The 14,665-nt window shown below is 45.6% G+C and overlaps 1 protein-coding gene across 1 annotated transcript in view; it reads left to right on the forward strand.

Annotated features, from left to right (window-relative positions):
- Window positions 1-14,665, forward strand: part of b4galt2 (UDP-Gal:betaGlcNAc beta 1,4- galactosyltransferase, polypeptide 2) — a 92,228-nt gene that overhangs the window by 57,331 nt on the left and 20,232 nt on the right. The window contains exons 4-5 of the mRNA XM_056597105.1: window positions 9,481-9,668; window positions 14,136-14,258. Coding sequence (XP_056453080.1) covers window positions 9,481-9,668; window positions 14,136-14,258 — 311 coding nt within the window. The remainder of the gene's footprint in view (window positions 1-9,480; window positions 9,669-14,135; window positions 14,259-14,665) is intronic.

Here is a 14,665-nt window from a genome sequence, read left to right on the forward strand (position 1 = left end):
GTGTGTCGTTTAACGGGGTCATTCTCTGTAAAAGTCCTGCTCGGTTGAGGTGAGGCGTATTTTGCCAGAATGTTCAAATTGTGTTGGATCCAGAGAACCAGCTTCTCGGGGAAAGTATTAACCGACTTGTATGTCGTGTCACCCCCGAGACCGGGGATACAGAACCGGTCCCGACGGGAGCCCCGGGCTTAATAAACCTCATTATCAGTAGCATGTAGCGGCCCATTAGAAACCCATGCCGGGGGCCCCGGGGGGCCAGTGTCTCTGCATGTTAATACCAACCAGGAGATGCAGGCAGTAAAGGACGAGATTCATGTTCACATGGCCATTGTCCTGAACGCAAGCTCTGGTCTTATCTGCTTCACGCTCCTTGCATGCTAAAAAGTGCCGTCTGAAACACACAGAAGTTGGCTCAGCCTCTTCATCGACTCGCACAAAGAAGACGCACACACAATCGCACAGTTTGAGTGGCGTGTGGTAGTGATGGGGAGGCTGAGGAGGACAAGGGAGGGGTAGATGGTGGCCAACATCGGCCTGTGTAGGAAACAGGGACGGATGACTCATCTGCCTGCCATCAATCTGTACATTTGGGCTACGGTGCGTCTGACTGGCTGCTCCATACGGCGCACTCAAAAGGCACTCAGCCTTGTCCTTGATGACCGTTACTCATTAAGCTGCCAGTCAGGTGGTTTATGAAAACACAATTGGCTCTGTGTGTGTGTGTTTGTAAGTGTGTGTGTGTGTGTGTGTGTGTGTGTGCGCGCGTGCGTGCGTGCGTGCGCGCGCGGAGTACATCTTCTGGGGTACATCTTCTGAGTCACTTAAGGGGCTGTGGGGAATACAAAGAGAGATGAAGATGGATAGGGAGAGAGAGTGAGTAGGACAGAGAGAGCGAGAGAGACACAGAGGATAGTCTTTTCTGGATCACTGTTGTGTCCCCCCCCCTCCACAAGCAGAACGCCATATGTCCCTGGAAGTAGAGCTGGCACGCTTGGACGGATCCCGGGCAAACAGGCCTCCACCGCCGCCACCTGCGCCTCTTCAAAGTGTGGAGGTGGGGTCTGGTCCAATGCCCTTCACAGTCCTCTCTGCTCTCCCGCCTCCTTTTGGCAAACCATACACCGTGTCCGCGTGGACAATCACACAGCTCCCGGTTTCCGTATGTGTGTGTGTGGGTACGGGTGCACGCTGGCGAACATGCCTCGCTGTCGTTTTTTTCTTTTCAACGTGTGACACACGCCAACTTTACGCAACTTCCATGGGGCACTTCTAACCTTTGCTGCCATGTCCTCTGGCTGCATCTGGGTTATATTCTTCATTTTCTTCTCCCCTTTCTCTCTCTCTCTCTCTCTCTCTGTCTTTCTGTCTCTCATCCGGTGGCTCATTCTCTGCATGACTCATCCTGCCTTGTTAAGGGTGGCAGCTAGAGGCTCTAGCATCGGATGCTCTACATTGAGCTAGATGGCCAACCAGCTATACATTCCCTCATTGCACAAAACAAATCAGGATTACTATTAATGTAACAACAATTAAGCTGAAAAAATGGGTTTACTCACAAACTTATTCACCATTGCTCTAATCTACAATACCTGCAACAATTTCTGACCATATGTGAACATGGAAGCTCAGCAAGTTCATCACCAGTCAGTAGTTTCGGACACAAATTGACTTGAAACATCATATGAATCTGACAATATATAGTGACAGTGTAATATAAACACTGGTGGATTAGATGGATTTTAAATCAATACTGCCCATTCATCTCTTTGTTTTGATGCTGTTGTCCCGTAAAGTTGTTTCCGGATGGAATGGATTGGTTCTTAATGGAATTGTGAAACACCTGTCTGCACTTTGTTTCAAATTGAAAACATTGATTTAAATTCTCATTCGCCTTCTCTAAAATGCACCGCGGTAATTCAAGGCTATCTAGCAGATCAAAAAATGATGGCAACAGACATAGTGTGCAATTTAAAGGGAGCGATTTAATGTGGGGGAGTAGAATAATTGAATCATCATCAAGGTTTTTCGTCTTTATTTGTTTCAATAATCTTTATTGTGTGTTAGTTATTGGTACAATGTAACGTTAGCTTTGAAGCTATATTGTTACGAGCAAGAGAAGCATCTTTGTACGCATATATTTGGCCTTTATGTAATTGCTATCAATGAGAACCAAGCTCAAGTTTAAAAGCAGCAAACAGCCTTTGTAGGACCTACTTTAGAATGTTGGTGTATTTTAGTGCTAGTAAGACCTACAAAGTTCTGGGATGCAGATATTCTTGGGTTACTTTGCAGTAGTAAAAAGGGGCAAAGTTTTTTTATTTTGACGGTACTTTTTTAAAGACCAACTAAAAGGACATCGCAGTGTGTCTTGTGCTTTAAAGCCTGAAAAAGTTTGTGTGAGTGTGATCGCCACCTCTGGCGGGAAGAATCAGGTGCGAGACATTAAACCATCATCGCTTACCTTTCGCACCCATCATTTCGGTGGTGTCCATGTTTCTGCTGTGTCCCCATCAACATTCAGCGAGATCTTTCGCCCGATAAAATAATGACTACTAATTGAGCTACGGTCCTGGCACCACTGATGCTCCTCTTCATGACTCACCACGGAGAGCTGATGCCGACGACTTTGAATAACCGATTTGACACATGGATAGACGGATAGGCTGCCGTCGCTGTTCATTACGTCGGCGCGGACACGCTCACGACAGCGCCCCCGGGGTAAAACACAAGTTGCGCGGCTTGTCGTGCTTGTCCCATACTTATTTACTCATGACAAATTGCTGGCGCGGCCCTTTCAGCACGGCAAAATAGCATATCATCACTAGCTTTTCTGTTGATGCAGCGGTGAACCCGTAGCCGCGCTATCGACCCGGCGGAGGCGAAATGGTAATTGAATTGCCCGCCGTGGCCCCGGCCTTTTGGTTTACGATGGTGGTCCTCCGGACTCGGACCGACCGAAAGTCATTAGAACAAATGAGTTATTCTGTCCCTGTGCCAACATGGGCTCCCTGTCCTGCTCTCTGTCACTGTCTCGCTCTCTCTCTCTCGCTCTCTCTCTCTCTCTCTCTCTCTCTCTCTCTCTCTCTCTCTCTCTCTCTCTCTCTCTCTCTCTCTCTCTCTCTCATTTCTCACTGTCTTTCTCTAATTATCTCTCTCTTTCTCCCTGTCTTTATCTTCCTACCCTGTCAGGCTCCCAAAAAGTTGGCAAATTGTCACTAATTTGATTGATAACCACAAGGCTTTATGTATGTGTCTTTGTGTGTGCGTGTGTGTGTGTGTGTGTGTGTGTGTGTGTGTGTGTGTGTGTGTGTGTGTGTGTGTGTGTGTGTGTGTGTGTGTGTGTGTGTGTGTGTGTGTGTGTGTGTGTGTGTGTGTGTACATCCAACGAATGCTTGTAATTGATGAACATTCATATCATGGTGTAGTTCCTGAGTCCTTGTCTTCCAAACAGACCACAGAGCAAAGACACAGTGTTCAACATTCATTAGCGTGCTCTCCCAGGACCCCCAAACCACCAGCCCCATCCTGCGACATGGCTGACTATCTTTCATTTCTGTTTTTCATCTAAAACACATGACAAGAGCGATCCTACTAGAGGCCATTCCCTCGTTTCCTCTTCTCCAGTACAATACAAAAAGCTGCTGTCCCCGTATTTTCTTCTGGGTTAACCTCACTTTAAGAAGCCAATCACAAACGGACCCACTCCCGCCCTAAGGGCCGTTTCATCTCATCCTCTTTTCCAACGGTTCCGAGTGGGGAGAGCGCGTGCGACCGCACCGCGCCTCACCAAGCGTATCTTTTTTAGAGTACTCCGCCTTTTTTGTTGCGGCCGCCCCCACTGCTTCTAGTAACAAGTATCTCAACGTTTTTCCGAATGCCGCTGGGGTCCTGGGTGCTTTTCCGGCAACCATTCAAATATCAGATGGGGCGTGAGGCGCCGCCCCGGTTAACTTGAATACCAAGAGGAACTTGATCTTGCCGTGTCCGTTTATCCGGGACATTCAAATATAGTCAAATAAAGATAATAAAAAGGAAACTAGGTGACTCGTAAGAAAGAAACCTCTGTGCAGCGTTTTTTTTTACCCCTCACCTAACAAGCGCTTGACCCCAGCGTGCCCTGCCAGCGCCTCTCTGCCAGGAGGAAACGCTATGTGGATGAACTAAGTCCTCCGGTTCATCAGCAGGCGGGACGGGATACCTGTGTGAGATTGGCACAAACACTGATTGGTCTGCGGGGGATCTATTGTTGGACTGATGCATGAAAGAAAGGCCCTCTAATCCCAGCCCCTCAATGGCCTCCAGGGAGGACACAACGTAACTGTATATACTTTGAGTTATTTTAAAGGATACTTATAAAAACATCAACAACTTTAAGAACTTCGGTGCATTACCTCATCAAGCTTTAATGAGTCCCTGTTTCCCTGGCGACGTGGTGTCATCATGTTTTTAGTGAACACACATTAGCAAGCATATTTAGTCCTACTCTATATCTACAGAGTTATGAGTCCCCCTCACCCTCCCCGCCCCCGTCACCATAAAGAATCCTTCCTCGAGGTACTGTGAGGTCCCGCCTGTCTGTCTTCCACATGCACATGCTTTGCCTTTATGATTGCTTCGTTTCCATAATTATATCCTGCTTACTTAGTCTGAAGAGGCGCACACACACACATACACACACACACACACACACACACACACACACACACACACACACACACACACACACACACACACACACACACACACACACACACACACACACACACACACACACACACACACACACACACACTGACACACAGTCAGGTGAAGGAAGGTGAGAGGGCTTGTTGACACCCGATATTCCAATGGGGTGTGACAGAGCAGCTGAACAGCAGAGAGATAACGATGGATACACCCTCTGCCCTCTGCTAGAGTCACGACTCCTGCAACTTGTGTGTCTTGCTCACCCCCTCACTCACACACACACGCACACGCACACATACACGCACACACAAAAGCACATGCACAGGGACACTCATTCTTGATGAACAGTGGCCCTGTCTTATTCGTAGTCCCTATAGCAACTACCCAAGGTGCCTGTGTGTGTGTGTGTGTGTGTGTGTGTGTGTGTGTGTGTGTGTGTGTGTGTGTGTGTGTGTGTGTGTGTGTGTGTGTGTGTGTGTGTGTGTGTGTGTGTGTGTGTGTGTGTGTGTGTGTGTGTTCGCATTCATTGCCACATGGGTGCACAGCTCCCCATGTATTGAACATCAGTAGATTTATCTGTCGATGGTCAGATGTGGCTGCAGGAGTTTAATTGCTTTTCAGAAGGTGAGTGTGTGCCGGTGGGGGGAGGGGGGGGGTCGAACAGGGAGTGACAGCATCCAGGTGAAGGAAAATCAAAGCATGGGAAGCCCCCACAGGTACCTGCGCACAGAGCATGCAGCAGACCAGGAAGAGGAGGAGATGATTGATGAATGGGAAGAAAGAAAAAAAAAACGTTGATTGATTGGAGAGAGACAAATGAGCAATGGGAAGATCAGGGAGGAAATGGAGGGGAAAGATGGAGAACAGGAGGAGAGGTAGAAGGAGAGAGAGAGACAGGGTTTCATGAGGAAGAGGAGGAGGAAGAGGTGGAGGAACCATATGTTTCGCTGCATAGCTTTTGTTGCATGCCTGCAACAAATATGTCCCACATCATGAGGCAGGTCAGATTGTTGAGAGAATAGGAACTGGACGTTTGCTATGCAAGAAAAAATGGACTCTTTTGTCACGACAATATGAGTCACCGGTCGACTACGCTGACCTTTTAAAGAATTACTGAATATAAGAAAAGGGTTTTCCTCTACTGCTTTTATGTTTCACCATTGGTGGCATTTCGTAAGACAAATATTTATTTTGTAAACGTCTGGCATCCATGAGGTCTAGAGTTTTCCAGAAGAGTCACGGTTCAGACCTGTTTCCATAAAGCGCCACATTTCTACGATAAAGCGCCACATTTCTAGCCCACTACAGCTGGCCTGTTTGTCAGAAGATTTCTATGGATTTCTAAGGACCACAAAGTGCTCAATCCGAGACACCTGTGGTATCGCGGGCTGTGGACTCATCAAAGGAGCCCGGGAGAATGAGAGCGTAATGAGTGTCCTTTTCAAATCATCCAGTCAGCGTTATCTTCAGCCGCGATGAGTTGGATCATTAGTGAACCTGTTGATGCTCAGCTCAGTATACTGTAGCTGTAGATGGTGGCAAGCCTCGCTAGAAAAGGATATACCGCTGAAAGGTCATGACCCCAGCCACCGAGTTTCATTGGCGCCGGCGTCAGAAAAATCGTCGAATAATTCTTCTTTAACTGCTATTGAGTCATTAAACAGTCGCTCTTGGCCAACCCCACTTGCAATGAATTCAGATACAGGTCATTAAAAATGCAGGTTTAGGCGTCTTGCTCTAGGAAGACCGTAGGTTGATGGTGGTCATTGGGGATAGATCTGTCCGCTCTCTCCCAGTTACCCTGTAGTTCCTTTAAGCTCATGCATTAGACTTCACGTGAAGCCGGTCCTGGCATCAACCTGCTCACCTTTAGACCCCAGTCATCAATATTTAGCACGTATATTTTAGCACAGCTCAATGGGATAATGCCTTGCAGGCTTATAGAGCACAAAAAACAAACATAGTTTGGCTTGTTTTAACTTGTTCTAAGTTCTATGTTTTGACAAAGCCGGCTCCAAACTCTCTTCCTTTCTTAGACCTGTTCTAAATTGATTGTCCTTCTGAGAAGATTTAAACTAATGTCATCCTTGATTTGCACTTAAAGGAAGATCATGTGACTCAGGTGGAACAGGCAGTGGTATTATTTTTGGAATGGATACGAAGAGGGTCATTTTAAATTGTAAGTAATATTACTTTATCCTGTTCCCTGATCCATTAGTGAATACAATTATTTTGTGAAAATGCATTGTTTTTTTTCAAACAATAACGGCATTTTAAACATATTTACTTTTAAATGTGATTAAGTAACCATTTGGCTACCTTTTTTTCCAAAATAAAAACGACTAAAATGTAAAGATCATTTATGGCGACCAGAATGAGGGGTTTCATGTTTTGCCTTGTTATTATTATTATTATTTTATTTTTTTACTGCCTAACCTGTGTTACAACCAATGTACCCAATTCTCTGTTGTGGGCCCAGATAACATGTTGTGGCAGCAAGCTAGAATTACCGCAAATGGGAAATAAAATGCACGGCCTGCTGACAGAAATACACACTAATAGACGGCTGAATGCATCGACTTTCCACTGAAAATGACAGGGCCATCTAAGAGGAGTTGTTAGCATGGATGATCCAAATAGCAGGGTGGGACTGGGGACATGGACACAGCAGCCCTGTCTGAGGGTAACGTTTCATGTGTGAATCACATAGCAGCCTTCATTTGCGATACGATTTGGAGAAAGTTCAACACAGAGATTGAATAAAGGAGTACCATACATGGAGAGAAACAAGGGTGATAGAGCAGTTGTCCTCCAGGAAAATATGTGTCTAGACAGCGATGTGTGTCTACAATAACACAGCGATAAAGTTATTCAGGGGACGCTGTTATAACTGAGGCATACATAAGGAAAATTCTGTAAACAGATATATAACATACAATTATGTTATATATATTTACATTTTGGAATCTCAAGATATTGTTCAAGTTGTAAGGAAGGACTCGTGCTGTTTGCTTCAACAAGATGGGAGGTGATCGCTCGGAGTAAACCAGTTGTAAACCAGAAGTAAACCAGTAGTCCCCCTCTGTTCTTCTGGTTCATTCTCATCTGTGTTCTCTGATTGACAGCTGGTCTGCTCATTTGTCGCTTTTAGGGTATTAAATTCTGGGCTTTACAGGATCTTGAACCCGTGCAATGAACTCATGTCTGCAAAAGCACCTTATACAATCAGACATACAAAGAGCCTTGCAGGCAGCGGACCCGGAAGGTGAACACAAGGCCTGAGGGTGTGGGTACATAAAAGCCCTCTGCCTTTTGCTGTGGCTGTGTGACTCACCTAGGCTAATGCGTCGGGAAGGTACTGACACGACAGAGTCATGTCTCTCTCCCGCTCTGCCTCAAACCCAATTCACTGCCATGGAAACAAATGGGGGCAGCATGGATGAAGAAGATGATACGTCATGTCAATCTCTCCAGATAGCAGTAGTAACATACCGGGTTGTATTCAGAGGGAGTGGCAGGTTACTGTTAGAGACGGCTTTCATCTGAAGTGGGTCCCTGGGAGTCAGTGAATCCATATAGAGCAGCTTCGCAGGCCATTATCAAGCAGGTCAGGAGCCTGCCCTACAGATGATCAGCAGACATCGCGGATCAAAGCCACAACCTTTCGGGGTGGGAGTTGACCACCCCAGCTCAGACACTATACGTTTGTTGCATTTCAGTTTTTGGTTTGGTTTGACTGATTTTATTTTGCTGATCCGGTGGGTTGCTAGGACAACTCCTAGATTCATTTAGACACACTGAATACACACACGCACGGACACACAAACAGACACACACAATACAAATACACCTTGTTGAAACCCAAACTAATTGTTATCGTCTTCAGCGAGGCCTAAATGGCAGCTGTTTGGCAGCGATGTGTTATCTGAGACAAGGTTTACTCAGAGCAGCTACAAAACAACCCGCCTGGGTTTCAAACAAACACACACACACACACACACACACACACACACACACACACACACACACACACACACACACAGAGGCTCACACACACACTCACATCACACATTACTTCACACCAGCCTAAAACACAAAGAGCTAATAAAATGATATTGCGGCATTCACAACAGTCAAGATGTTTCTTTAGTATTAAGACTGATCTGAATTAATTATGTATGAAAGGGGTGATATTTAGAAATGATGATGGCTTGTTAGATGACTGCTATTTAAAGCAGCATCAAGGGCATGAAGTCCGGTTCAGTAAACGCAGGAATTCACACTGGACACCGACACACCGACCGACCAACACATGCTGTTTGTTATTACCTGGTTTAACCTTGGTCCACACGAAGAGGCAGGGTTTTATTTGTGGTTGTGCAACTGTGTTGCCCTGCTGGATACACTCCAACGGTGTGAACGCAGGTGTACCGCCAGTTATTCTTTGAAAACCTATTTTATCTCTTTAGGATGCGTACCAATAACAGTACTTATTGGATTTTGTAGCTTGATATCCAGACACAAATGTTTCTCTATTTTCCCATTCTTTGAAGACTTGTTAGAACAGCTTATTTTACATCATTAAGATACAATACAAACAATACACCTTTCCTCCATGTTGTTTGTTGTTACCTGCTCTACACGTATTTCTTATGTTGTGTTGTCTAACGAAGAAAAACTAAAAGATGAGCAGAAACAGTGTCTCTTATGTGACAGAAAGAAAGCCCAGAACGGCCTGTGAATTCATCTAACTCTTCGGCTGTTTGTTTGTCTTGGCTCTGCGTCTCCCGGCAGTTGGGCGAGGAGACGTTCAACCGCGCCAAGCTGCTGAACGTGGGCTACACGGAGACCCTGAAGGACGGCGAGTACGACTGCTTCATCTTCAGCGACGTGGACCTGATCCCCATGGACGACCGCAACCTCTACCACTGCTACGACCAGCCCCGGCACTTCGCCATCGCCATGGACAAGTTTGGCTTCAGGTGAGCCGGTTCCGCCCGGGTTCAGCCCGCTCATGTTCATTGTACCAAGACGTTGCCACTGCTGAACGATCACTCAATGTGGCAGGGTCAACTCTGAACCTCGGGCCGGTGCTGTGTTACTGTGTAGTGTAGGGCTGGGTATTCCCTACAACCTAACGATACGATACGTATCACGATACAGAGGCCACGGTACGATGCGTGCAGCCATACACGTTGATATTGAATAATGACCATGTCACACAGAATTTAAGGCTGTTCTTTATTATTCTGTATGGATGGCAAAATTTTGAAGATTTACAATCCAGGCCCACAGAGATCAGAGAGTTTCTAATCACAAGAGTTATTCATAAATGCAATTAAAATATTCTTTAATTTTTCAACTTAAAATGCCCTTTTCTGTTGTCACTTATGCTTTTAGGTTTAACATGCAACAATAATATTCTGGTTTCCCTTGACTTTAAGTGCACTACTATTTGCTATAAGAATGTCCATCTGACATATCAGTTATTTAAAAATAAATAATAAAGAAAGTACATTAAACTGTTATAACAACCTGGCCTTGTACTGGCAGTTAAGAATATCTCCTGCGGTGGAGTACACCCTCTCTGTGGTTACACTTGTACCTGAGATGCAGAGGGTATTTCTAGCTCATTTAGACAGTATAAGGGGAGGGCAGCCTGGTGCTCCCTCAACCAACTCAGTGGATCCCCGGTAAGAGCCAATGGCTTGTGCTGCCGTATCGATGCAGTATAGCATCTGCATCGATGCGCACATCAGCAAGGAGTACGTCACAAGATATTGCCATATACATTTTTGGAGCACAGCCCTAGTGTAGTGTGATGCGGTACAACAGCTTGTGTGTGTCAGTCTAGCATGTTTGATTGTTTTGGACGGTTGTCACATTGTCCGAGAACGGCCACGACGCATGGACCGACGAGGTCGTCAATTGAAGCCTGTCCAATCCCACTAACACTTGGCTGTGTCACGTCAAATTTTGTGTAGCCCTCCCTCCAACCGAAGTCAAAGCGATATTTTATGATCCACTAATTTGTCTAATTTGACGGGGTCTCTGATGGTAGTCATGGAGACCAGTGTTGACAACAGCCACAGTAGGCACAGTCTGGTTACAATTTACAATAATATGAAGAAATGTATTAACCTAATATAGCGTACGCCGTTTTGTGTGTTGAATCGAGTCTCTAATTTAGTCTTGTTTTCTTGAACCAAACTATTTTTGCTTTGATTTGATTTGAATGTGCATGGTTACATTTGTTTCGTGACTAATGCGGTGCTCGTTCGTTTAAGCTCATTCTGATTGTGCTTATTAGATTGAAGCAAATGGCCGTCTGCCTTCATCTAAAACGCACACACACACAGACACGCTGCACGCACACACACCCAGCAACACACACGCACACATTTATAGTGATTACATTTTCCCTCGGGCAGTTGCGAATGTTTTGATCCATCTGCAATAAAACTTTAGTCTGCATGCCGAACATAATTTAGACTTAAAACGCGTAATTAATTTAAGTACATGGTTTTATGTGTATCTATAATTTTTTTTGTACTAAATTAATTTTCCAATGGCAGACTGAGGAACATCTAACTTTCCCTTTTTTTAAATAGCTCCGAGATGCCTACAGGATATAGATGGTGACAGATTTGCACAGTGGGAAACTACAATAAAACAAAGAGTGTTGGCAGTTGTGGGCGGTAATTAAATCCCTCTTGGACTGAACCTTTTTACCAGCTCTTATGTGTCCCGAGTCTGAGGGGAGCTTGATGAACAAGATCATTAATCAAATAAACTAAGTATTTATTTATTTGTGTACCTTCTGTGTTCATATACATCTATATACTGTATATATATATATATATGGTCAAAAGCTTGCATTGTCAGTCAAGCATGTTTTATTGTTTGATTTGTCAGTCGAGCATATTTGATATATATATATACATTTACAAATCTATACAGTATATATGTGTCTGAATGTATATATCTATATACACACAAACTATACACATATATATTTGTGTATATATATATGTACATATGCCAGTCAGTCAAAATCTACTCTATCTGTTGTTTATAAAAAAAATCTGTTTGACATTTCCAAACAAACACAGCGTTGACTTAAAGCCCAGGAAGGAACAAATGAAGGCCGGCTGGAGTCTGCAGTCAAGCGTGTTGCTTACGTGCCGCCGATAATAGTAATGCTATAGAGTAGAGCTTGTACACTCACTGTCTCCATGGGGCCGGCTTTTTAATGTTGACATTTGCATAATGACATCACTCCTGCCCTCAATTTGTTAAAAGCAGTCTTGATTAACGGCCGGGCGTCGGTCAGCGTGACCCCACCCTCCAAACAAGAGGCGTCTCCAGTCCCAGTGCGACCTCTGGCGCAGGCGTACTGCCAGGATAACTGTACAAGGACAGGAAGTTCAGCTCATATTGGTTGGCGAGGAAATTAAAGCCTGAGAAAGTAAAATAAAACCCAAAGTAAAAGTAAGATAAAATAGTACCCTATCCATTATTAGACTCTTAAGATGGCTTCTGGTGTTCCCTCTTTACTATGGCTGCAGTCTCTCAGAGCCCCAAACCAAATGCTCACACGGCTGGAAGCTTTGGGGCAGTAGCAGGTTTTACTTTGATTCTACCCTAACACTCCTGCTCTATTGTTGCTAAACTATAATAACACGGTATCCTTAATGCTGGCCTGAGCATGAAAAGAGGAGACGGAGAGACAGAGAAAGAAAGAAGACAAAATGGACTATCTGGTCCTCCCACTATTACTTTGTATGATTCTTAACTGTTTCCTTTATTAATTTGGGGAAACCCAAAGCAAGATGGCAGTGGGAGGGAGGACATGACTGCATAAATTACACTTTGGTTCCTGATAATACCGGAGCGTTGGTCCAGTCGGCCCGGAGTTATCCCCCCGCGAGGAAGACTTTCATTACTACCTCTGAATATTTGAGACACTTGGTCCAGGCTTGCATTCAGCACTGAAAGCGCCACGGCGGCGTTTGATAAATGGTCAAAACACTCTTGTGTGAAAGTCACATCCCGCTACAGTGCCATTCCATTACCTCAGTATCGTCCAACTCCACGAGGGCCGGGGCCCTCCAAGCAGGGAGGATCACCTTGGAAACCGACCATTTGTGATGTGGAATATGCTTTCCCCCCCGGAGTCACAGCCTCTTCTTAAAGGAACAGCTTCAGCCTGGGAATCCTCCTGCCAATTGACTGGTTCAGTTGGTGTTGTGCCCAGGATTAGAGGATTCTGGGATTGTCAAGGCGAACCAAGCCAAACTAATTGCAAGGTGTAAGACAACCTGGGTTATCAAATTTAATGAAACCAAAAAAACGTATTCTGGCTTGTGTGCAAACACGCATGCAGGCACGCGCGCGCCCTCGCACGCACACACGCAAAAACGCACGCACACAGAGTGATGGTGAAACAATCTCATTAGTGCCCACTTGTCATTTTCCAGCAGGGAGCTGTCATCCTTCTGACATCACACACATACACACACACACACACAACCACACACATACACACACACACACACACACAACCACACACACACACACACACACACACACACACACACACACACACACACACACACACACACACACACACACACACACACACACAGTCTCTCCTCTGGCATAGAGAGGAGAGGCACCCCACACTCCATCATGAATCCCAGGGGTCTCCAGTCGCTCTCACCCTTCTTTTCCCCTCTGGTCCTCACATTCTCAATCCTCCACACCTCATTCACACTCGCACTGCTCACCCCCTCCCCCTTTGCCTCTCCTATATGTGTCTGACTTCCCTCACCGTCTCACACTCTTATGCACCGCTTTGTTTCTGTCTGTGTTGATGCACCTCGCACTCTCTCTCCGTTATCGCTTTGCCTTCCTCTCTCTCCATCTGTCCCTCACTCGCCCACTCTGTCCTTGTCTCTCTTCCACTCTGTGCTCTTAATGTTCCTCGCGCCCTTTTCCCGATGTCCTTGTCGTGTGCCGGCACGCCACCTTGTGTGCTAGTCCTTATCGGTGGTAAGCAGTTGACATTATCATCTCGCAGACGGGCGGACATCTTGTTATCCCCCGCCGACCTTTTCCCTCCCTCTGTTCTCTCTGTATCTTATTCTCCTTCACGTCTGCTCCCTGGCGTGGCTCTTCCAGGTTTTGCGTACCATTGGTTTCGTTATTAAACTCCAACCAGCCTACCGACGGATCGCAGAGGGATCTCCGATAAAATGCCAACACTTTCAAAGCCTTCCCTTGTTTTGGGTTTTTGTTCCCGTCTTGACTTCAACACCTCCTAATTCTTCTTCCCTTTTTTTAACCCCTGCACTCATCAATGCCATCCACCCCTCCATCCATCCATCCACTCACCCTCTCTCTCTCTCTCTCTCTCTCTCTCTCTCTCCCCCCCTCCCCATGCGCAGGTTGCCGTACGCGGGCTACTTCGGAGGGGTGTCCGGGCTCAGCAGGAAGCAGTTCCTGAAGATCAACGGCTTCCCCAACGAGTACTGGGGCTGGGGCGGCGAGGACGACGACATCTACAACAGGTAACCCTCGCCTCCTGCTGCCCCAAGTGACACACGATTCACACCCAAATATATATGGACACCAAGCTACCTCGCTGACCGGGATGGGTTGGTGTAGAAAGTAATCTCTAAACAAATAAAATCTCAAAATAGTAATAAACTAATTATAGTGATTCATTCTTCAGTCCAGTGAGAAGAAAAAAAAATTGGTCCTTGACTCAGATTAAGCATAGTTGAATCTGATTCGTCAGGCCATACCCATCATCAATTTATCATCGAATCCTATGCATTCATTTATACTTTTAAAGAAATGCGACTATCCCTTATTTGTCGTGAATTCAGTGCTGAATGACCGACAGCCTCCACAAAAGAATGAACTTTCAGCATATAACGACAATGTTGGCGGCTACTAATCACCTCATGTACTA

Source organism: Gadus chalcogrammus, chromosome 8 (assembly GCF_026213295.1).
Source record: "Gadus chalcogrammus isolate NIFS_2021 chromosome 8, NIFS_Gcha_1.0, whole genome shotgun sequence".
NCBI lineage: Eukaryota > Metazoa > Chordata > Actinopteri > Gadiformes > Gadidae > Gadus > Gadus chalcogrammus.